At 50.6% G+C, this 24,621-nt stretch overlaps 1 protein-coding gene across 3 annotated transcripts in view; it reads right to left on the bottom strand.

The window, feature by feature from the left end:
• Positions 1-4,844: 4,844 nt before the first annotated feature.
• Positions 4,845-24,621, bottom strand: part of TET3 (tet methylcytosine dioxygenase 3) — a 99,838-nt gene continuing 80,061 nt past the window's right edge. For all 3 annotated transcript variants that reach the window (XM_045788305.2, XM_045788307.2, XM_045788308.2), the window contains 6 exons: positions 21,432-21,640; positions 20,024-20,174; positions 17,405-17,494; positions 16,757-16,894; positions 13,108-13,444; positions 4,845-12,654 (listed from right to left, as the gene is read on the bottom strand). In XM_045788305.2, coding sequence (XP_045644261.2) covers positions 10,880-12,654; positions 13,108-13,444; positions 16,757-16,894; positions 17,405-17,494; positions 20,024-20,174; positions 21,432-21,640 — 2,700 coding nt within the window. In that variant the 3' untranslated portion in view covers positions 4,845-10,879. The remainder of the gene's footprint in view (positions 12,655-13,107; positions 13,445-16,756; positions 16,895-17,404; positions 17,495-20,023; positions 20,175-21,431; positions 21,641-24,621) is intronic.

Raw genomic sequence — 24,621 nt, 5'->3', positions numbered from 1 at the left:
TCCCGAATGTCTGGTACCTTTACTTGTGTAGTATTTTTTGTTGCTCGTATCAGTCTTACCTGGTGTCCTCAGCCTATTTTACAGACAAAGAAAATGACATAGGAGATGAGCCATTTCATCTCCCCATCACACAATCGGGACGTTAAAGGGCCATCCATGTTCTTTTCACTGAGCCACACAGCCCTGAGCATGACTCAGCTGCTTGAAAAGTTAATGAGCCTTGGCATGCATTTATAAGGATGGCACGTCCAGAACATGGGACTCTGTGGTGTCCCTGTTTGGCTCAGGTCAGCCGGGTCACATCCCGAAGGCAGTGTTTATTTCTAGGGATCCCCATATAAGGAACGATGCCGTGTCTGTATAGATGGGGCATGGTAAGGGCAGGTAGGATAGGATCTAGAGCTATGTCCCCAGGAGGTTCAGGGAATTAAGGATGTAGTCCTGGGGCTGCTTCTTAGAGTAGAAAGAAATTCAGTAGGTGGGACTTATGGAGGCCGACGTAGATTGGTTCCATTTATAATTGTAAAAAGTTGGGATCTTAGAGTTCAATAATAATATATGGATGATTAAATGCGGCTACATCCATACGGGGAAGTACTAGGCAACTGTGGGAGTGCTGATAACACTGACTCCATCTTTGGCCCTCCGTCTTGTTTATTCCTGCACAATGGGCTCCGTCTGGACGGTCTGTTGCAGGCCGTGTGGAGGTTAGTGTATGCTCTGACCGCAGTGTGGGAAGGCTTATTCTGATCTTCCCTAAAGTGGGGCACAGAGGGCTGCACTTCAGATGACTGTTGTAAAGGGGGCAGCACTTTTTTTTTTAACTTAATTTTTTTATTTCCAGTATCATTAACATAGAGTGTTATGTTGGTTTCAAGTGTGCAATGCAGTGATTCAGCAATTCTATACACTACTCAGTGCTCTTCACGCCAAGCATGCCCTCTGTCCCCTTCGCCTATTTCACTCGTCCACCTACTCACCTGCCCTCTGGCCACCACCAGTTCTCTATATTTAAGAGTCTGGGGGTTTTTTTGTTTCCTTTTTTAAAATTTGTTCATTTGTTGTGTTTCTTAAGTTCTGCATATGAGTGAAATCATATGGTATTTGCCTTTCCCTGACTGATTTATTTCACTTGGCATTATATCCTCTGTATCTGTCTATGTTGTTGTAAATGGGAAGATTTCATTCTTTTTTATGGCTGAGGATCAGTCCAGTGTGTATATATACAGATATATACGCACACCATTTCTTCTGTATCCATTCCTTTCTCACTGGATGCTTCGGTTGCTTCCGTAATGTGGGTATTGTAAAAAAAAAAAAAAAATGCAATAAACGTTGGGCCAGGGGGCGCCTGGGTGGCACAGCGGTTAAGCGTCTGCCTTCGGCTCAGGGCGTGATCCCGGCGTTATGGGATCGAGCCCCACATCAGGCTCCTCTGCTGGGAGCCTGCTTCTTCCTCTCCCACTCCCCCTGCTTGTGTTCCCTCTCTCGCTGGCTGTCTGTCTCTGTCAAATAAATAAATAAAATCTTTAAAAATAAATAAATAAATAAACGTTGGGCCAGTGTTTTTCAGATCAGTGCTTTCCTATTCTTTGGGTAAATACCCAATAGTATGATCACTGGATTATATGGTAATTCTACTTTTAATTTTTTGAGGAACCTCCGTACTGTTTTCTGCAGTGGCTGTACCAGTTTGTGTTCCCACCAACAGTGCACAAGGGTTCCTTTTCCTCCACATCCTTGTCAACACTTGTTGTTTCTTGTGTTTATCTTATCCACTCGGACAGGTGTGAGGTGTATCTCATTGTTCTGATTTGCATTTCCCTGATGAGCACCCTTTCGTGTGGCTGTGGGCCGTCTGGATGTCCCCTTTGGGGAAATGGGTGTTCGTGTCTTCTGCCCATTCTTAATTGGATTATTTGTTTTCTTGGTGTTGAGTTGTATCAGTTCTGTATATATTTTGGATATTAACCTCTTATCGGTTATGTCATTTGCAATTATCTTCTCCCCGTCAGCAGGTTGTCTTTTTGTTTTGTCGGTTGTTTCTTTTGTTGTCCAGAAGCTCTTTACTTTGATGTAGTTCCAGTAGTTTGTGTTTGCTTTTTTTTCCCTTCCCTCAGGAGACCTATCTAGAACAATGTTGCTATGGCCAATGCCAGAGAAATTACCACCTGTGCTTTCTTCTAGGATTTTTTGTTTTGTTTTGTTTTGTTTCAGGTCTCACATTTAGGTCCTTAATCCAGCTTATTTTTGTGTTTGGTGTAAGGAAGTGGTCCAGTTTCATTCTTTTGCATGTAGCTGTCCAGTTGTCCCAACACCATCTGTTGAAGAGACTCTTTGCCATTACATACGCTTGCCTCCTTTGTCAAAGATCAATTGACCACATTAATTGCAGGTTTATTTCCGGGTTTTCTATCCTGTCACATTGATCCATGTGTCTGTTTTTGTGCCAGTACCAAACTGTGTTGATTACTGCCACTTTGTAATATAACTTGAAATCTGGGATTGTGATTCCTCCCATTTTGTTTTTCTTTTTCAAGATTGCTTTGGCCTTTCAGGGTCTTCTGTGGTTCCATACAAACTGTAGGATCACTTGTTCTAGATCTGTGAAGAATGGTGTTGGTATTTTGATAGGGATTGCATTAAATCTTAAAATTGCTCTGGATAGTATAGACATTTTAACAGTATTTGTTCTCCCGATCCATGGGCATGGAATGTCTTTCCATTTGTTTGCATCTGTTTCTTTCATTAGTGTTTTGTAATTTTCAAAGTACAGGTCTTTCACCTCCTTGGTTAAGTTTATTCCTAGGAATTTTGTTGTTTTTGGTGTAATTGTAAATGGGATTGTTTTCTTAATTTCTCTTTCTGCTGCTTCATTATTAGTGTATAGGAATGCAGCAGATTGTTGTACCCTGATTTTGTATCCGGTGACTTTACTGAATTCATGTATCAGTTCTAGTCGTTTTTTGGTGGAGTCTTTAGGGTTTTCTATATAGAGTATCAGGTCATCTGTAAACTGCAAGTTTTACTTCTTCCTTACCAATTTGGATGCCTTTTATGTTGTCTGATTGCTTGTGGCTAGGACTTCTAGTACTATGTTGGATGCAAATGGTTAGAGTGGACATCCTTGGCTTGTTTCTGACCTTAGGAGAAGTTCTCAGTTTTTCACCATTGAGTATGATGTTTGCTGTGGATTTTTCGTACATGGCCTCTATTACATTGAGGCATAGTCCCTCTAGACCTACTTTGCAGAGGGTTTTTATCATGAATGGATGTTGTACTTTGTCAAATGCTTTTTCAGCATCTATTGAAATGATATGGTTTTTATCCTTTTATTTTTTTTTACAATTTTATTTGAGAGAGAGCGCACAGAGGCAGAGTGAGAGGGAGAACCAGACTCCCCACTGAGCAGAGAGCCCAACATGGGGCTCAATCATAAGACCCTGAGATCATGACCTGAACTGAAGGCAGACACTTAACCGACTGAGCCACACAAGTGCCCCTATTCTTTCTTTTATTAATGTGATATATTATGTTGATTGTTTTACAAATATTGAACAAACCTTGCATCCTGGGAGTAAATCCCACTTGATCATGGTGTATGATTTTTTAAATGTATTGTTGGCTTTGGTTTCCTAATATTTGGTGAGGATTTTTACACCTATGTTCATGAGATATTGGCTTGTATTATTATTTTTGTAGTGTCTATCTGGTGTTGGTATCGGGGTAATGCTGGCCTCACAGAATGAATTTGGAAGTTTTCCTTCCTCTTCCATTTTTTAGAATAGTTTGAGAAGGAATAGGTATTAACTCTTCTTTAAATGTTTGGTAGAAGTCTCCTATGAAGCCTTCCGGTCCTGGACTTTTGTCGGGAGTTTTCTGATTACTGATTCAATTTCATTTTTGGCAATTGCTTTGTTCAAATCTTCCATTTCTTCTTTAGTTCTAGGAACTTACCCATTTCTTCTAAGTTGTCCAGATTGCTGGCATATGAGTTTTCATAATATTCTGTTACAATTATATTTCTGTGGTGTTGGTTGTTACTTCTCCTCTTTCATTAGTGATTTTGAGTCTGTCTTTTTTTTTTTTTTTTAATGAGTCTGGCTAGAGCTTTATCAATTTTGTTGATTTTTTTCAAAGAATCACCGCCTGGTTTCATTGGTCTGTTCCTTTTTGTTTCTATATAATTTCTTTCTGCTCTAATCTTCTTTTCTTCCTTCTGCTGGTTTTGGGTTTTGTTTCTTTTTCTAGCTCCTTTAATTGTAAGGTTAGTTTGAGATTTTTCTTGCTGCTTGGGGTAGGCCTGTATTGCTATCAACTTCCCTCTTAGAACCACGTTTGCTGCAGCAGGCTTGGCGATCTGAATTAAAAGGGGGCCTTATGGGAATGCTCTTCTCCCCACAGACCAAAAAATCTAGGGCTCCATATTTGGCTCTTCCTACTACACGGGGTGTTCAGGTCATCAGAACGAAGCTGGCTTCAGCCATTCTTTAGCAAATATTACATCAGAAGTGAACAATCTTAATGGGGGGGTCTCCAAATTGAAAAAGGGATAAAAGGGGAAAAAAGAAAAGCAGAAACATAGATGAGAAAAGGGCCATCTCCCTTTTGCCCCTGGATATGCGCTCTAAAAGCTGATGGCCTTGAGCATTACGCAGGGGGCAGGAGGAGACCGGGCCAGGCTCTTCGGCTGCTGTTAGTGAGGGCTTCAGTGGCACATCCACAATGGACAGTGGGAGCGCAGGGCTATAGGGAACCTTAAGTGCCACAGTCTGGGCCTGTCTCAAGGGGGGGGGAGGGGCTGGAGAGCAAGAGGGGAAAAAATGACCCACTCTGAATTTGAGTGCAAAAAATAAATATAAAATTTATTAAAACACCCACAATATTTTAAAGATACCAGGAGTAATACAGTTCACAAACCCAGCTGTTTGTGTAAATTATAATAAAATACAAATCAAAAAAAGGATACATACTTGCAATTTCTAGGCACCCTAAATTAAAATTTACTGAAACACTGGGGGAGAAGGGAGGGTAAGGAGGGGTAGCTCAGGAGGCAAACCAAGAAAGTGGGAGGAAAAAATATTAACAAAAAGGTAAAAATTATACAAAATAAAATTATCAGCATAAATTTACTGTACTAAGAATATCTACAGTTTAATAATACACATCCTATTGCCTTGAGACATTGCAAAAATCTACCATTCATCCATCAACCCCAGATAAACTTCATTTCAAGTAGCCACAGTTACAAAGTCAAGACGGGATATTCAAGTATGGTTGTTAAGTTCACCTCCATTGGAAGCCAAGTAACCAAACAGGAATTCAAAGAAGAAATAAAACACATCAAAAAGCTACAGGGGTTCTAGATTAAGTCTAATGCATTAATATGCCACAATATGACCTGCCCTTATTTCTTTTTATAATTAGAATATGCGAAAAAGAAATGACATCACTCCTGTTTTTCTCCTCCTTTTTCCCCTCAAAAGAAAAAAAAAAAAAAAAGGTACCGGAATCAAGAAACTTTGGATGTTCAAATGAGCCTAATAGTATCTTTTAAATCCCCATGTGAATAGTGATGAGTTTTCCCTGAATGACGACGGGTAGTCAAAATGAGAAGAGCGCAAATGATACCGCTACAAAAAGCATCCCTGATATCAGAATAGAAGCAACTGAGGAAGTCGGCCAATCACTCACTGGTCCTTCGGCAAAAAGCGACTTTAGACCTCGCGTTTCTGTGCTGCAGCCTCTGCTCGGGGGAGAAGCCTATTGCTTTGCTCTGTGGGAGGAGGGGCCGGGAGCGCCGAGACAGGGTCTCACGTGGAAACGCTCTACGCACGCGTGGGTGGGGGGCGGTATAACCCGTGCTGGGATATGCACCTCAAAAACTTTTGGTCCAGGGCATGTCGAAGTTGGCCATGTCCTACAGCAGACGCAGCTGGCTAGTAAAGTAGGTTCTGAGGAAGCCATTTCCAATGACAGCAACAATGCCTGAAAAAGCTCAATGAGACGGGCACAGGAGATTCACATTTTATCCGAAAGCAAAACGTACAAAGCACACACAATGAAGTCAGCCACACTCCTTCCTTCAGATGTTCTGCCATGATTAACTGCTGACGAGTGAAAAATACAGTGACCCCAGATTCTTTAAGGTCAAGTCAGTCATCAGATGGACCACCTGCAGGTGTCAGACCCTCACGGAATCTACTTTACTGAAGTTGTCACAATGTCCTGTTTTTGAGGTATTTAAAAAAATTACCGTGACAGTGGATGACACAAGATGGAGCTTCCTGTTACGTTTTCCAAACATCAACTTATGTGGACCCAAGAGAAAATGTAGAGTAGCACCAACTAAAAAGCAGCCTCAGTGGCATCAAGTGAGCAAAGAAAGCTCCTTCCTTCGGTGGGAACACGAGGAGAGACAGGCAGGAGCAATGCTGGGCCAAGGGCTGTGAGGAGCAAAGGAACGAGCCCGCCGCCCGCCGTGGCCTGGCAGCGCCAGGGGAGGAAGGAGGTCCACGTGGAACACCTTGGTATGTGAGTGCCTCTGAGCCCCTCAGGGGTGCCTACTTGGCACCCTGGGCTGCAGGAAGAAACTACGAGAATGCCTGCCATGTTAGAAGGGGCAGCAAGAGTACCAGACTCCCCTTCCTCAGAAACGAGGGGAAGAAAAAAAAAAAGCCCTCACCCTTCCTTTCTCATCAGGCCCGAGAGGACAGAGGTGTCAGCAGAGCACCTGCCGCGCCAGGCGGGCCACTCCCGTCACGTGAGGGAGCTAGCTGCCGTCGGAACCTGCCTTTCTGTGTCCGGCCACCAAGGGAAGAAGAATAAAACAAGACAGAAAAACTGCTCAGAGCAGGTTTCAGCACGGTAAACAGAGGTCTAAGGAGACAGCACCAAAAGGGGGAGGGGGAAGCCAAGAGAGACTGGAGCCCACCTTGTTTTTGGTTGGTTGTGGTTTCAGAACCTTGATAGCACCGCAGCAGGACAGGATCAGGGACAGTCACATTAAAACACCATAGCACCATTTTATTTAGACTATTTCAATTCATAAAAATGCTTGCTAGTCCATAAAACACACTTCAGTAACAAAAGGGAAGAGACGGTTGAGGCACGTCAGGGAGATCACTGAACTCTTCCCCCAGCGTCGCCTTGGTTCTGAGATCTGGCGGCGGCGCAACTTCACAAAGTCGGGCTGGATTTCTCTCCATGAGACCGGGTTACCGTCTACTCCTCAACAACTGTCCTCACGCATCTAGCGCTGTTTGATACAAAGCACTTGAGCTCGGCTCCTTTCCTGGCTTTAGCACTTTAAAAGTCCCTTGCTCTGTAAACTACCGTTTCCAAAAGAGGCTGGTGGAAGGACCAGGAGGGGGCAGGGTACGATCTCTTTCCATGCGCACCGGTCACCCCGGCGAGAGGGCAAGCAGTACCCACGAGGCCAGCGTGTGGGAAACTTAAGCCCTGGCCAAAAAACCCCAAAAAACCTCAAACGACAACAGAAACAACAAAACCTCAAAATCCATGAAACAACTTTAGTCACGATTTCTGATAACGGGGTCTTGAGCTAGCACCAGTTATTTTGTGAGAACCTGCCGCAAAGCGATTGATGAGTTTAAAAATCTCTTAGCACAGAACTTTGCAAGCACTTCCCTTGCATGCAAAAGGCAGGGGAAACCAAACAAAGGGGGAGACCAGATCTTCGCAGTGCGTGTGGATGGTGTCTGTGGACAGGGCACACTGGGGAGAGGACTCTAGGACTCCGTCGTTTCTCATTGCTATAATAGTACTCTAACACTTGGTCATGCTGTAGGTTCTTTAGTTGCAATGGCTTTATTTTTCTCCTCATGATAAAAATGTCTGTTAATCATCTTTAGGACTTAAAAAATGATAGTGCCAGTAAAAAATAAAAATTTGATTTTTCTCTTTAAGAAACCTTCAGCAGCAAGGGGGGGAATAAGGAGCTGTGCATAGTTACTTTTTAAATATACGTCTAAAGCATGCTAATTTTAATGACTGAGATTTGAGGTAGGTTATACATGTAGTGTGTAAAAATCAGCACGGACTCGAGCATGGCAACAGCACCACCTAATTTCTGAAACAGCATTCTGAGGGGAACGGGGACATCCAATGGAGACTGCCTCTTGACTCACCTCTCAGCAGCCTGTGTGCTAGTCTAGAGAGTTACGGACCAAAGGCTGTTGGGGCTGCGGGGACAGACATCGCATGCTTTGAGCTTGTATCGGTTTCTCCTTTCATCTAATGGCTTTGCTACCAAAGGGTGACGAGGGGAAGAGGATATTTAACAGACGTCGGGAAGATTCACACATGCCAAGTATCCAAATCACCTGGGTTACACTCGGGACCTTCCAAACCAACAGCCAACCTGGGGTTTTCCCGGGTCATACAGACGGTCACATTCTCCAAATGTTTCGTAAAATATTGTATTTCTTGCTTAAGATCATTTAAAATGAAGTTTTCAAGGCACCCCCGCATCTACCTAAGCACGGAGTCAAATGAGACCTGCATAAAAGTACTGACGCGATAAGCAAAATAGCATTTAAAGGACCCAACTTTTCCTCAAAACTAGAAAATTAGCATGCTTATTAAAGACTCTGCTTCCTTTAGCTTGTCAAACTGAAGGTCAGAGGTTTTCCTATAAATCTGAGTTCTGAATAATTCTAAATCCTGATAAGCTCTTGGGTATTTATTTCAAAAGCAATAATATTTCATTTTTGTCCTGTAAAATAAATGCAACTTTACAGAATATGGTAAAAGTGAAGGATAGACAAAGCACGTTAAATATTCAGCTACTATTTACAATTTCTCCCACAATTACATGTTAAAACATACTTTTTTTTTTTCAAGTTGCTGTTTAAATCTAGGCAAAAGTGCTTAAAAAAATCTTTCACTATGTACAGTTAAAACCAGACCACATAAATGCTCAGGACGTCTTACAGCGACTTTCCGCCAGTGCTTCTGACCAGCTGCAGCAAACACCCAGCGGGTCGGTTCTCAGCTCTTACAAGGCACCTGGAAGCTCAGGAACTCGCCTTTAGCATCGTCATCTGATTGTTAGACTCGTTTTACGAAGACCCACATCTGAATAAAACTGCTCGACAAATACCGGACATGTATCTCAGGGCTTGGCTCTCATTCACTGTGTGGCCATACTCCCCTCTGCGTGTCCTGCTGTAAGCCTCCCACTCACCACACACATCCACACGGGCAGCTTGATGGCAACGTCGCTCACACCACAGGAGAAACACGCACGCCAGGACGTCTGTCTTGCTGTCCACGAATGTTGCTTCCACCAGTCAGGCCCAACCTCTCTCCACAATGTTGCAAAAATGAAGCACCACATTCTCATTTCAAAGAACTGAACGAATGCACCAGAATTTTAGAATGGGCAAGTTAAAGTGGGTGGATGGGGGAAAGGAGGGAAAGGAGAAGATGATCGAATAGAGAAATGGCACCAATTAGGGAGGAAACTCATAGCTACCTGCTGAAAACGTTGGACTCCTGCATTTTAAAATTGCTAAGTGCAAGCCCACCCCCGCCCCTGAGGGCGGGGAGGGGGTGGGCTTGGGTGGTGAGGCCTGCACCAGGGTCCAATGTGGAAATCCAGGAAGAGAGAGATGCGTTCACTGCTGTTACACTGCGTGCTGAGCCCTGCAGGACGCGACCCGCCCCAGAGCCAAGGAAGTCCCAGCACGATACGACAGCACCAGGCTCTGCACAGCGCCGCGCGCCGGGCGACGGGCCAACGCCGGCTTTTCACAGCTTGGGTTCAACTTCTTGTTTTAGAGATACAGTAGCCCTTTTTCAATAACAGCATAGGCTTTGGGGCATTAAAAAACAAAAAAACAAAACAAAAAAAAAACGCCACTAAGACAAATTCCTTCAGCCCAGTATTCATTGGCTTGTCAACCCGGTGGAAATGGCTCCTAAGAGCCTCTCAACTCCAGCTCCATCAAGGAGGTGCTGCCTAGGGAACCGTGACATCATGTGACTTGATCTATTGTAACGGACAGAGAGGATTCAGTGTGGAGACTAGCAAGCTTGAAGCTGTCTACTTCCAACCTGGTTTCTGGGGGAGATCGCCGCCAGCATCTCCAGGGCCTGGCCTGGGCGTGCACCTGCCTCCCGCCCCCCGCCCCCCACGCCAAGCCGGTGACTGGAAAAGGGACCCCAGGTGTTCTTCTCCAGATTCTCCCATCCCACTGAGAGGACAGAAGCTGTCCCGAGGGCTCCCTCCCCTGAAGGGAAGGCGTATCTGTCAGGAGGGATGGACCGGGTGGCTACAGTCTGCACTTGGCTCATGAGGGGCAGAGGGCTGCGAGAACCTTGCCAGCTCCCAAGAGGGCCAGGCTCGCTGGGTCCAGCAAGACGGGGCAGGAAGGAGCGCTTTTGGCCTTTCCTGCCGATCCTTTACCATTACTATTTTCGCTTTTTAAAAAATCCAATAAATACACATTTTAAATGGAATTTAAAACTACTCCTTTGTGAAAGGACACTATAAACTTTCTTTCCATTATTGTGATATACAAGGATAGAGTTTTAAAAACAAGAGGAAATAAAAGCCCCCAAACAAGGGGGGGGGGAACCAACGTGGAGATATAAATATTAAGATCACGAAAAAAATCACCCGACAGCCGTAGTTTCTTCTTCAAAGTGCTGGGGAAGTGGGGGGAAGGGAGGGGCGGGTCAGTTCTGAGGTTTGGACCATAAATACATATATATGCATATCTATATATGTATATATAGATAAAAAGACTTCTGCACCCCCAACCCGCCCCCAGGTGTGAGGGCAAAAGCACCACAGAGGCAGCTCGGGCCGGGCCCGACGCTGAGGTACGCTGGCTCCCTGGCACCCTGGCACCTAGATCCAGCGGCTGTAGGGGCCAGTGACCTTCGTGTAGGCGTAGGAGGACACGGTGACTGCTGAGTCTGTGGGCACGGCCAGCGCCTGCCGCGTGGGGACGATCCCCTTCTTCTCCTTGTGTTGGGGCTCGGCCACCATGGCACCCCCCCATTTGCGCTTCTTCCCGTAGAGCTTGGCCTCCTGCTGGCCCAGGCCCAGCCGGGCGGCCTCCTCCTGTCGCGCCCGGGCCCTCTCCGCCAGCTGCTTCATCTTGGCCTCCCAGAGGGCCAGCCCGTGGTTGGGCTGGTTGAGGTTCTTGTGCTGGTAGAAGACCAGCGAGATGCGGGTGGGGTGGCAGCGGTTGGGTTTCTTGAGGGGCGTAGTGGCATGCAGCTCCCGGCGGGCACACTCGATGAGGATTGAGCCGTGCGCGGGGGCCACGGCCACACCGCCGATGTTCTCGTCCAGGAAGTTGTGTTCGCTGTCGGACCAGAGCTCTTCCTCTTCCTCCGCCCCGCCACTCTTCTCTTCCTTCACCGCCCCCTTGCTGGGGGGGTCCTCGGCAGTCCCCTCCTCCAGGCTGAAGGGATCCCACAGCTTTTCCTCCGCCTTCAGGGCTCCAAAGAGCTTCTCGCTGGAGCCCAGGGGCATGCCGAAGGACTGCCAGGCTTTGTCCAGCTGGCTTGCCCCTGGGGTTGGAATCCTTCCCTCTTCTTTCAGGGGGCTCCACAACTTGTCTTGGAACCCAGGACCGCTTTTCAGGGCAGAGCTGAAATCCCCGGCCCCAACCGCCCAAGGCTTCTCAGTCAGGCTGGGCCCCGCCAAGGCCGACGTGTTGTTCCCAAACTTGCAGGGGCTCCACGGTTTGCTTCGAAGCCGTCCTCCAGGTTGGGGGGCTGGCTGCTGCCCCTCGCCAGGGAACAGCCCCCACTGGCCATCCGAGAAGTGGGAAGGGGTCAGGCAGCCAGCCCCATAAGAACTGAGCTTGTCGGGGATGATGGCAGGGCTCTCCGCAGGGTGGAACACACCCCAGCTGCCACCCACACTGTTAGTCCTCTTGGGGGACATGCTTGGGCCTCCTGAGTACTGTCCCCACAGGTGACTGGGTCCCCCATTCTGAGAAGCCTCGGGCAAAGGTGTTTTGCCCATCTTACCAGGGTCTCTGGGTAGAGACTCAGCCGGGACCAGCGGGTCTACTGGCTCTTGCTTGATGGGTCTGTTGTAGCAGCTGGAGCTCTGTGCAAAGGGAGAGGGGTCCCTGGATGCTGGGTGGATCTGGGGAGCCTTGGGAAGCAGATACTCCTTGGGGCCTGGATAAGCAGGCTGCTGGTGGTGAGGAGTGGGATGGTGGGTGTCCGTGGGAACAGCCTGGCCAGGCAGCTCGGCAAACTCAGCACCACCGTAGGCCGGGCTCAGGCTGCTGTGCAGAGCGTGGAGGTCTGGCTTCTTCTCGAAACTGCTGCTGCTGCCACCGTGTCCCCAGGGGCCAGGACCCAGGAACTGTGAGGGGAAGACAGGGTTGCTGGATGGAAAGCCGTAGTAGCCGAACGACGGAAGAGCGTACTTGGAGTGAAAGCCGTTGACGGAGGTCAGGCCGGGCTGTGCATAGTAGGAGTGGTAGGAGTAGACGCTGTTCATGCTATAGGGGTCAGAGGGCCGGCAGTTGCCCAGCACCGAGTAGCTCTCCACCACCGCGTTGCCGCTGTACTTGAAGGAGCTGAAGTGGTTCTGCGGCTCCACTTTGAGGGAGGGCTTCAGGCCTTGCTGGGGCAGTCCACCCTTCAGAGCCAGGCCTGGGGAAGACAGCAGGCAAGACAAAGAAGGAGCAGAGAGAACCACAGCCCACAAAGGCCCAGGGCCAGAGGACGGGGGCTGGAAGCTCTCTCCTCCCCTAAGGGTTTCCCAGCCCCATGGAAGCCCCGGGAGGCGTGGCTAGCAGAGCCCATGGGCCTGAGGCCACGGCACACTCTGCAGACGCTCGGGCAAGCTGGAGCAGAAGCCTAGCTCTGCTGTGGGAAGATGAGAGCCCCCTGCCGCCGGCTCCCCGGCTCTGGTGTCCTGGGGCAGCTGCGGATACCACGCTGAAAGTTAAGATAACGTGGGGTCCAGATGGCCTAGAGAGGCCCCAGGACTTTGGTCTGGACTTCTAGCTCGAGGCAGGAAGCAGGGCAGGGAGGGAGCTGTCCAGGGCCACAACCCCCCACCCCGACGGTGCCACCTGTGGGGGGCACCCTCTCCCCACACACCTGGGTCAGTGGTGACGCCGGCCAGCTCCAGGGCCTCCTGTTTGATCTTCTCGGGAGTACTCAGCTTCTCCTTCTGAATCTTCTTCTTCTCCGCCGCTGCCTTTCGGGCTTCCAGCTGCCGCTGGCGGCACGACTTGGCAGGCTCAGGCAGGCGCCGGACCTCGCGGGGGAAGGCGGTGAGCACCTGGATGGCCCCGCTGCCCACCTTGGCGTTCTGGTTCTCCTCACTGCCGAACTCGTCCGTGTTGGCCATCTTGTACAGGGGAAGCACGTGCAGCTGCTCGTCCTCGGGAATCTTGCCCACGCAGCGATTGTCTTCCTTGGTCAGGGTGCAGACCTGCCCCAAGCAGAGAGAGGGAGGGCGCGTGGGGTTGGGGGAGCCGAGCGCCTGGAGGAAGGGGCTGAGCGTCCGCATGGAAGACCTCCCCCTTCCCCACACAATCCCAACACCAGCCATCCACACTTTCTAGAGTGTCTAAAAACACATTCCTCCTGGTTCAGAGTAACAGTATCCCAGCATTTAGAATGTGCTCTACAGCTTTCAAAGGACGTCCATTCACTTTGTCTCCTGGGACCCTCATGCGGCTGAGAGGGGAAGCGAGGACTGGCCCAAGGTCATGTGCTGGGAAGGGGCCCGGTCAGGACTGGCAGGGGTGCTCTGCCCTCCAGTGGAACATTGCTGTCATTACACCTCATCACCCCACTGAGCCTCAGACCTCACCACACCAGTTACCCTCCGTGCCCTGCACACGCAGCCTCCTTTTGCTCTTAAGATACTTTGTATTAAAAACTACATGTGCTACTGGTAGAAGACTTAGGCCAGCAAAAAGGAAATAACTGTCTCCATAATCGCACCCTCCAGAAATAATCACCATAAACATGTTCATCATATTTGCATACACACATACCCACACTCACTTTCAGGTAATTAGATAGGATTGCATTACGCATACAACTTTATAGGAACTTCTTTTTAAACACAGTATGAATATTTTCTTCTGCGTTATTCTCCCCCTTTGTGATTTAAGAACTTGCATAATATTCTACTGTCTCAACGTATTCATTTAAACCTTCATGGCCATTAAAACTTGTTTCCGGTTTTTTCCTATGGTAAACAATACTTCTGTATTTTTAGCTAAATTTTCTAAAATACATAATCCCTTGGAATGAACTTTGTGAAGTAAAGGGCTACATGTTGCCAAACTGCCCTCCAAAATGATTCTCCTCAGTGTTTCACTCATACTGGCAGAAGGGGAGTTTTCATTTTCCTACACTTTTGCTTAAAATTTTGCCATTCACATTTTGCTTATTATCGAAATGTATCTCATTGTGGGTCTGCATTTCTCTGCTTACTAATGAGGTTTGTTTTTTTTTTTTTCCTCAAGTTTACTCTTTACTCTTGTGTTGACTATTTTCTGTGTTCTTGATATTTTGGCATTTGGGGCCTTGACTCTGGAGGGGCTGTCCTTCCCCAAGACTAGCTAATGCCTAGAGATAGCAAATGACCTCCTTCGGGGGCACTCTGACATACAAACCAACCAGTCCAGAGCCCGCACCGGCAACTCTTCTTGGACCAAACTCTCGCATACTGAGCCGGTGCTCTCGCTGCCTACATCAGCCAGGCCCAGGGAAGACAACCGGCCACCACGCCTATGGCCCAGAGCCCCCAGAAACTATGCAAGCTCTCCAATCCTCCGCTTACTCAGTTTACTCCTCTGCCTTGCCTACTCCTTCCCACAAAATCTCCAATAAAGGCTGGGGGCCCACACTCTCCCCTCTCACCCCTCTGCCTCCTGCCCAGTCCTGGTGCTGCCACGTGGCCCGGTGGGGCACGTGCTTCTGAAGGCTCTCTGAGGATAAACTTCTGCCCTCCCGACACTCCTGTGTCTTCATGTCATACTTGAGTAAAACAAACCTTCAGTATATTTTAATATATAACTGTCTTCCTCTTTTCGTTTTATGCCTTTTGCCCATTTTTATACTAAACTATTCATTTTAATTACTCATGTAAAGTAATCTTTGTGAAGATTCGTTCCCACTGCCACTTGTTATCAATACTGTTTTCCAATATGGACTGGCCTTTCAATTTCAATCCCTGGGTCTCCTCTTCCTTCCCTGACCCTCTCTTAACATCCCGCAGGTCCCTCCCTTTCACTCTGTTTCAGCTAGAAACCCTCACAGTACCTGGACAGGGCCTGCCCCATCTTACTTGGAGTGTTGGACATAAGGAGGACAAGGCAGAGAAATAAAATCTCAGGGCTGGGCCGTCAGGCCCAAGCTACACCCAGCCTCGGGGAGTCCCCTTTCAGATGTATTGCCAGGGCCTCTGCCTCTTCCCCAGTTCTCCGGGGAGCCCTGCCAGCCCAGGACCCAGTTACAAAGCAAAGAAGAGAGCTGGCATCGTCCCTTCAAGGGGGTCCCTACTCAGGCCCAAACCTCTCCTCTTCTCCAACTGCACACATTCCCCTGCTGCCTGCATCCGGCCTTGCGGCTGTTACTGAGCTACGCGCTCCCCAGACAGCCCCTCCCTGCCTGCTCCGCACGCCCACCTGCACATACAGCAGGCCTCTCAAAACAGCTTCCCCCCAAACTGGCCTCCTCCTGCTAGTCTACAGCTCAGTGCCTCACCCCAACACTCGCCCTGGGGCTCAAGCAAAAAGTCTTGGGTGGTTCTCTAGTCCTTCCTGCTCATATCCTGCATCTGTCCACCAGCAACCCCCCTTGGCTGTACCTTCAAAATCACCCAAAGTCATCCAATTACCCTCCTCCCCACCCTCACTCCTGCCCCAGCCGCATCACCTCTAGCCTGGACATCGTCCCAGCCTTCGAACTGGGCTCCTCCTCCAGTTCTCTCCCCCCTCCCCCACATACTTATTCTCCATCTGCAGGAGCAAGAGCGTGCTTCTACCTTCATAAACGAGATCCTACCACTCTCAGCTGAAGAGCCCCCCAGGGCTTCCCATCACACTTGGAGCACAACCCGTAGCCCTGCCTGCCTTCCAGGCTCCCTGGGACCGGAGCCCTGCCTGCCTCCGAGCCTTTGCCTGTGCTGGTCCTTCTGTGTGCTGCGCTCCACCCCACACACTCAGTGCCTTACTCCCTCGCTTCATTCAGGTCTCAGCTCGGCTGCCCCTTGTCAGAAAGGCCTCTCTGCCCACGGCATTTCAAACAGCGTCTGCTCTCACGTCCCCCTCCCCCTCCTCCATCTTCACCGCTACCAGTAGTGAACTGTTTCACATACAGTTGGGCAGGACTTGGCCCATTTTATTCCCCAGCATCTAGAACAGCACCTGGGACACAATAAACATTTGCTCAATGAGTGAATCAAGAGATTGTTCCGATTTAAATCCAAGTGTTCACAGAGACCTGGAGCCGTCTTTAGATAAGCGAGGGCCTCCAGGTGTCCCAGAGAGGGCCCTCTGCAGCGTCTACCTGACACAGAGACAAGGCCGGCCTGGTCCGAGCCTTCCGGTCTGCGTACTTCTCAGAGAAGCGAGCAGGAGCAGACAGTTTGGCAGGGTGCCTCCCAGAGGAGTGAGACTCTGGTCTCTGGGTCCCTCCCTACTCTGAGCCCACCTGTCTGCACAAACCAGTTCCCCTCCCAGGATCATCCCGCAGGGGGCACTGTGACAGGCCCAGGGTTCCTTACCACGGTGCACCCGTTGTAGAGGTTATGCTGGTCCTTGTGGGCGTGGGCACAGAAGTCCATGCAGGCTGTGACCCCTGAGAAGGGCCGCCCTTCCTTCAGCCCCAGGCGGCAGTCAATCGCTATTTCCTCATTGGTCACCTGTGTGGATGGCCAAGGAGAACTGCTTGCGTGACCTGAGAGGTCAGTGGCTGGATTCTGCACCGGGGAGGCTAGGTCTTGGAGGGAGGGAGGTTAGGGATCACGGCTGCCTTGTGCTTGGGCTGCAGAAGGTAGGCTTTCTGGCTGAAGCCTCTGTAGGAATGACTTCCTTCTGAGTTATCTCAAGTCCCCCTCACCTCATCTGGGAGATGCAGGGGTGACAGGATAGAGAAACCTGAGCATCCCCAGGAGAAGCCAGGCGAGAGGAGGTGGGAGATTACTAGGGGGAGAGGCACGAAAGCACGGGATAGAGGAGCGATGGTCTGGGATGCAGTTAGCTCAGGGTAAGAAAGGCTCTTATTCGAGACCAAAATCATTGCTCTATCTCTAGCTGCGTTTTCCCCATACGGAGCATAATGGGAGGAGCCCAGTCTCCCCACTTCCTGACTTGAGGGAGCATGGACGGAGATGTGGATGACATACAGGCAGAGAAAGGCCCAGACCTCGTACCTGATTCTGATAGGCCTGGGGAGCCAGCCTCTTGTACAGGGGAGCGACTTCGGTGGCCAGGTCCTGGAAGCTCTTCCGGAGCACTTCTTCCTGTGGAGAGAAGAGCAGCCACATGTATCCAGAGCAGCCCCAGCTGGCAAATTCTATATGCTGGAAATCCACCTCCATTCTAGAACCATCGCGCGGCTGCTGGGAAGGTAGGAAGTAAGGTGCCGTCAGGTGTTTTTACAGAGTTCCCTCTGGGAGGGGCCTGGTGCCATGGACGCTGAGGAGAAGTGGCGGCCCGAAGGTCCAGCCACCTGGACTGCTCAGCCACTGCTCTTCCCGGCTCCAGCTCCGTACCGCTCACAACCCCTACGACGGGTGGTCGGTTTGAGTGCTCGGCATCCTGGGCCAGAGGGGTGGTGGGGGAGGCATGTAGGAGCAGGAGCGACAAGTGTGGCTTTTCCTTCCTACAGACAGGTAAGTGAAGGCCGAGGGGGGGGGTCGAGGTTGTGCTAGGAATCCCCCACCCAGCCACACACGCCAGAGCTCCGTCCTCCAGCCCTGCGCCTTCGCGGGTGCTGGTCACGAGCCGTGTGCTGCGACTGAAGGAAGTATCTATGAATTTACATTAAAATCAAGAGTTCAGTGCCCCTGTTTTACCAGTCACACTTCAAATGCTCAGTGGTTTCACGTGGCTCCCGTGCTGTGTGCGTTTACAGAGAACATTTCCCTCCTCACAGAAGTTCCACTGGCTCGTGCTGCCCCAGACAGAGCAGCAGCACCCCCGCTACATTTGGTCAAGGTTTCAGGTAGCCACAGCCTGGCCCTCTGAGGGTGGCAAGTAGAGCCGGCAGGGGTGAGGCCGGGGTGGCCTCCTGGAAGGCCTTGAGCACAGGCATGAAGAGTTTACACAGAAGAAAGAGAAGACAGAAGAGAAAAAGAACCAAGTTTCCAGAAGTGGAAATGTTAGAGCAGGACTAATGGCTCTGCTGTCCGTCCAGTCAGGCGGCCAGAGCGGCCAGCCACCCCCGATCTCTGGCTACGGTCCAGGGGCTGCCACCGACACAGTGGGTGCAAGGCCAATGCAGCACAGGGTTGAGGCTTGTGAGCTCTGGGGAAAGCCAGGCCTGACTTCGCCATTACTGCCCTGTGGCCTGGGGCAAGCCATGTGCCTGCTCTGTGAAGTGGACAGCAGTAGTGCCCAGACGCTGGGGTGTCATGAGCCTGGCTGAGACGCGTCCCTGTGAGGTGCTGGCCAGAGTGCTCAGCACTATGTAAGCACAGAGATGCTAGCTGAGGGAACAGGGCGAGTCTGTGAGAGAAATTAAAGCAGTGCATTTCGCTCCTGGTAGCTCTTACTTCCCGCGGCCCAGGGGCTCCTCTCTTCATTGAAACTGCTGCATTCGCTGCTTCCAGGGGAGGGCGGATGCCCCCATAACTAAAAGTCTAGGGTCAAATCAGACTGCTCGACTAGCTTGTGCAATAGTCTAAAAGCCAGGCTTTGGGGGCACCTGGGTGGCTCAGTCGGTTGGATATCCGACTCTTGATTTTAGCTTGGGTTGTGGGATTGAGCCCAGCATCAGGCTCCATGCTCAGCGGGGAGTCTGCTTCTCCCTCTGCTCCTTCCCCTCCTCTCATTCTTTCTCCCTCTCTCTAAATAAAATCTTAAAAAAAAAAAAAAAAAAAAAAAAAAAGCAAAAGCTAGGCTTTGAGGGGAAAAAGCGTTCTGCATTTGAAAATGCTTCCTTTTACTTCTGAAAAGCAGGGCTGAGAACTCTGAGCCTAAAGTTTATTATATGCACAGTAGAAAAACACATGCCCAAGGGGAGTCCCCACACCCGTGGAAAAGGGGGGAAACCCTCTGGTACAAGGAGCTTAGGGAGATGTGGAAGGTAGAGCCAGGGATCAAGATGTTGCCTAGACCCCCACAACACGACCCAGTACCTACCTCACAGCTCAGGCAGGACGGGGGGAGCTGAAGGGGAAACAACAGGGAGCCCAGACCGGCCTGTACCTTCTCTGCATTTGAACTCCGAGGGGAGCCCAGCTCTGGGGATGGCCTTTACAAGCAGGGCCACAGAGGGCAAGGGGCAGGGCAGAAGGCAGCCTGACCCTATGAGGAGGCTACCGAGAGGCCGTACTGTGTGGACGCCAGGCCGGGCTCCCAGCTGGGAGACAGCCAGGGCCCGGACAGGGGGACAACCGCACAGAGAGGTCACCTGGCAGCCAGGTAGGACGAGGGTCACTTTGGGAAGTCTAAACTGGCCCCAGAAAATGGCCCACAGCCTCGAGGCTCCTCTTCCTGCTAAACTTCCCACCGCCCGAAAGACCTCTGGGGAAGAATAAAGAGAAGAAACGACCCAGGAAGAGGGTCACATTCTGATGAGGAATTTGAACATTTTTAAAGCTGGAAGAGTCTGAGTACCTGCCCTTGGTTAAGTTTCATTTTCCACTCCCCACACCCCACCCGCATACCTTACTCCACAGCAGGATAAGGTTAGGTAAAAAAAAATGAAGGTGCCTCTTCGCACCTCTGAGTCAGGCGTGCTAATCCACCCTCCCCACTGGACCATGGACGACAGTAGGGGAGGGGACGAGTCGGAGGGCCCCGCTGCTCCGTGGAGCTCTGCTCACCTCCTTGGGGTTGTCCCCTGCAAGGCGGAACTTGCGCGGCGTCTTGCTGCGGGCGTACTTGCAGCCGTTGAAGTACATGCTCCAGGAACAGCCAAAGGAGAAGGAGGCGCCGCAGGTGCTGGGGTCCTTGCCTTGGCAAGCGCAGGTCCGGCTGCAACACACGCACACGTGAGGCACACAGACGCTTTCTGCTCGGGAATCTTCCTCCCTCTGCAGGGGGAGGTCCTGCTGCACCTGGCGTCCGTGGCCTCCCAGGGACCGCGACCACATCCTTCCCCGCCTTCCACTCCTTTCCCAAATGTCCCGGGGCAGAGAGTCCGCTCTGAGCCGCCCGTTCTGCTCTCACCCCCGAGCCTGACGGTCTAAGAGTCTGTTGTTGGGAGAAGCTCATGGGTGGTTTGAGGTAAGTGGGAAGAATCTAGTCAAAACCCCAATAAGGTCTATCCTTTGCCTTAACTCTAATATCATGACAGCTTCCGACACAGACGACGCAAACAGGGACGGAACCCCAACTACGGGGTTTGAACACGCCCACTCCCTTCAGGCCCAGGTGCTGACAGGCCCTTCAACAAACCCACACTGACATTATAATTCAAGGACTAAGAAAATCTGGAAACAATCCAGATGCCCTCACCTGGGGACGGATAAACGAACACTGATGCATCCAGGGGGCGTGCTACGCAGCAGTGAAAAGGCACGAGCTTTCACAACCACAGACGAGGCTCAGAAACGCTGTGCTCGGGGAAAGGAGCCAGACCCGGAAGGCTACGCTCGGGCTGGTTCTGTTTACAGAGCATTCTGGCAAAGGCAAACCCATGGGGACAAGCAGCACGAGTGGTGGTTGCAAGGGCAGAGGAAGGACTTGCTTCTAAAGGGGAGCAGGGGAACTGGGGGGAACGATGGAACTGTTCTACACCTGTCCAAACTCTTCAAACTTGTACACCTGAAACTGTTACACTGTTAATTAACTGGAATTTAAATAAAAAACTTTAAAAAACGTCTTCAAACTGTATACCTGAAAGAATGTTTACTTTAAAAATACCTTAATTTAAAAAATTGGGAAAAGACCCTAGAAGGGCGGGTTTGATGCCTACCACTGAGGCCGTATGCTTGCAGGGCAATCACACACTTTTCCACAGTTGTTCCACCATTAGAGCCCCAGGGTCCGTGTGAGGGTCTACAGCGAAGCTGAGCCAGGACAAGAGACCCCCTCCCGCCAGCATCAGAAGAACCCAGGTCAGGATCGTGGGGGAGCTGCTTTCATCACAGTCCTGACAGCAGGACAGACAGGGCCCAGGGCGGTGGGGGTGGGGCAGAGTCCCCTGCATCTGCTGCCCAAGGCCCTGCCAATCGCCACCTGGCCCAGCCGCCCCCACCCTTGCATGCGGGGACCCCCTCCCCCACGTACTCATCATTGAGGCCACATCTCCGGCTTGTGGGATTCCCGTACTTCCGGAGGGTGTCGGTGAGCTCTTGGTAGAGGGTGTCTCCGAGGCTGCGGGGGATGCCCTCCCAGGCCAGGATGAGGATGACGATCACCGCATTCTGGCAGTGGTGGCCCGCCCGGTGCCGCACCAGGCACAGCAGCTTCTCCTCCAGCGTGTGCCTGCGGATCACCTGCAGGGACGGGGAGGCGGGTGGGCACCGTTCACTGTCGGAGCCGGGCCCCCACGCTCCTCTGCCTGGCACGCCACACCCCCCTCACCTCTGCCCACCAGACTGGGGGGTGTGGGGCTTTAGGGCAGTGTCGACAACCACCACAGGCTAAGAGACCATTATCGTTAGGGAATAAGAAACGCAAACGTTATTTTTTAAGAGCAAAACAAAAAATAATTTCTACAAAATCTAAGTTATTGATGAGCTGCATAGGCTTAGAACTAAAAATAGATAAAATTGTGAGCCAAAACATTGTCAGAGATTTCTTTTTATGCAGTCCTAAAATATTTGCAGAGAAAATGCTGCCTATCTGTATGATTTTAGTTACAAAGCAAGGGCTTCGGTGCCGTGGGAAAGTTTCTGGCAGTTTCTCGAAACGTGAAACATGTCATTCCCATATGACCAGGCAGTGCCACTCCTAGGAATATACCCCAGGGGACCGAGAGCAGGGACCGGGACAGGTGTCTGTACACTCGTGTTCAGAGCAGCATTATTCACAGCAGCCAAACAGCGGAAACAAGCCAAGTGTCCATCAACAGATACGGATAAAGAGAATGTGCCCTCCATACAACGGAGGAGTCGTCAACCTTTAAAAGGAAGGAACATCGGACTCACGCGACAACGTGGATGAACCAGGTTCTCCGTCCCGTTACGTGAAATAGGCCAGACGCTAAAGAACACACACTGTATAGGGTTCCACTTACAAAGGGTACCCGAACAGTCAGACTCACAGAGACAAGAAGTGGAACGGTGGCTGCCAGGGGCACAGGGACGGGAGAATGGGGAAGTATTATTTAACGGGTACAGAGTTTCTGTACTCATGAAGTTTTGAAAATAGTGTGGTGATGGCTGCATAAGAATATGAATGTGGTTGGTACCACCATACACTTAAAAATGGTTTAAATGGCCAATTTTATGTTATGTGTAAGTTAACACAATTTTTAAAAATTAGCAATATACCCCAAACCACTGAACTGTATACTTTGAATGGATGAATTGTAGGGTCTGTGACTTGTATCTCAAGAAGGCTCTCAAAGAACATGGAAAACAAGGGCCTTGGGCTCTGCACTGCACGGCTCCTCAGCCAGCACCCCCCCTGCCCCCACTCACTCCCAGAACTCTGACCTGGCTCCCAAAAAGTTATGGCACGGCAAAGGGCCCAGAAGCTGGGGAACGAGGTGGCTGACCTCCCCTAAGAACCCCAACTAATTCTGGGAGCTGATGAAGAGGGGAGGAAGGAGGGCAGACTGAGAAGGGCTTTGAGGGGACAAAGACTCAAGGAGGGGGTTCCACAAAGGAGTCTACACAGGGGGCTTCCCTAAGCAGCTTCCTGCTCTAGAAGGGGAGCAGGTGGTCGGGGCGGGGGAGAGTGACAGGGAGACCACTAACAAACATAAAGCAAGCAGAAGTGCATAAAGTGCTGAACTAGGGCCACCGGTGGGGAATGACACGGGAAGAGGAATGCACTCAGACAACTGAGGAGAAAGGCGACTTTGGGACCATCTGACTCTAGGGGCTGAAGGAAGGGAGAAAGTCTTAAATGGATTTCCACTTTTGTGGCAGGGGACAGTGGGTGGGTTGTGGGTTGCTTCATGGCGAGTTAACTGGGAACGTGTCGGGGCTGAGGGACTTGGGAACAGCTGAATGCCAGTGTAGGCCCCAGTGGACTGGATCTGGGGGTCAGGAGATGCCTGGGCTGGAGACACACGTGGTCATGAGTACATCAGTGCAGGGAGATGTCCAAAGAGGCAGCCAGCCAGGCAGGATAAATAAGGACAGTGGGCCAGACGGACAACGGGGGAGCCGTGTGGACCACGGCCACGTGAAAAAGCACTTGCCCCTTCAAAAGGAGGAAGCCAGGCCTTCTGTCCGTCAGCCACTGCCTGGGGGAATTCAGCCTTGTACAGCCACCTCTTCCAATTTTAACAAGAAGAAAACAGAGATCCAGACTTTTACACGAAATCTCTCCTTTCAAAGATGTGAGCATCTAATCTGATGTTTTGAATCACGGTGAAATATACAGGACATAAAATTTACCACTGAAGCGTGCGCTTCCGGGCGTGAGTCCACTGCCATCGCCGCGCAGCCGCCACCGGAACTCCGTCCGCCTCTACGGCGTCCTCTCGTCCCAAACGTGTAGCACTCTCCCATCTCCCAGCCCAAGGCAACAACCACTCCACCCGCTGACCCTCTGAGGAGTGCGACTACACACAGAACCTCATATACGTGGAATCGCACAGTACTTGTCCTTTTGTGACTGGCTTATTTCCCTTAGTGGAACAGCCTCAAGGTTCATCCACGTTGTAGCAGGTGTCAGAATTTCCTTCAAAATTTTAAGGGGCCCCTTGCATGCTAAACAAACCACATCCCTGGCCCGTGAGTTCCTGCTTTGAGCCAACCCGTGGACGCGTCAGTTATACCGTTATTTAAATTGTTTTTTGGGAAAAGCAACCTATGAACATGTCACTAAGTCACGCCGTGAGGGGACTCCCTGTGTGACTGTTTTCGTGAGCAGCTGTGCACACCCCAGGGGTACCGAGAAGACAGCAGTCCCTAGGGTGCCTGGGGGGGCTCAGTGAAGTGTCTGCCTTCAGCTCAGGTCATGCTCCCAGGGTCCTGGGATCGAGTCCCGTATCGGGTTCCCTGCTCAGCGGGGAGTCTGCTTCTCCCTCTGCCTGCCGCTCCCCGGGCTTGTGGGTGCACACGGTCCCGTTCTCTGACAAATAAATAAAAATCTTAACAAGAAAAACACACACATTTAAAAAAAAAAAAAAAAAAAGCAGTCCTGTCCCCAGGGTTTCTGAGGCCCCCCCCCGTCAATGTCTGCTCAGTGCGCAGGGCAGGGCACTGGCTCACGGCGCCCACGTATCACGTGTGTTCAGAGCACACAGCAAAACACCTTACCTGTCCAAGCTGAGACCGAGGCCACCTCCTCTTGGTTT

The sequence above is a fragment of the Ursus americanus genome, chromosome 7 (genome assembly GCF_024610735.1).
Source record: "Ursus americanus isolate L20-20 chromosome 7, mUrsAme1.1.p, whole genome shotgun sequence".
In the NCBI taxonomy this organism is placed as follows: domain Eukaryota; kingdom Metazoa; phylum Chordata; class Mammalia; order Carnivora; family Ursidae; genus Ursus; species Ursus americanus.
The sequence above is the reverse complement of the archived record's forward strand: the minus strand, read 5'-3'. Positions and strand labels throughout refer to the sequence as shown.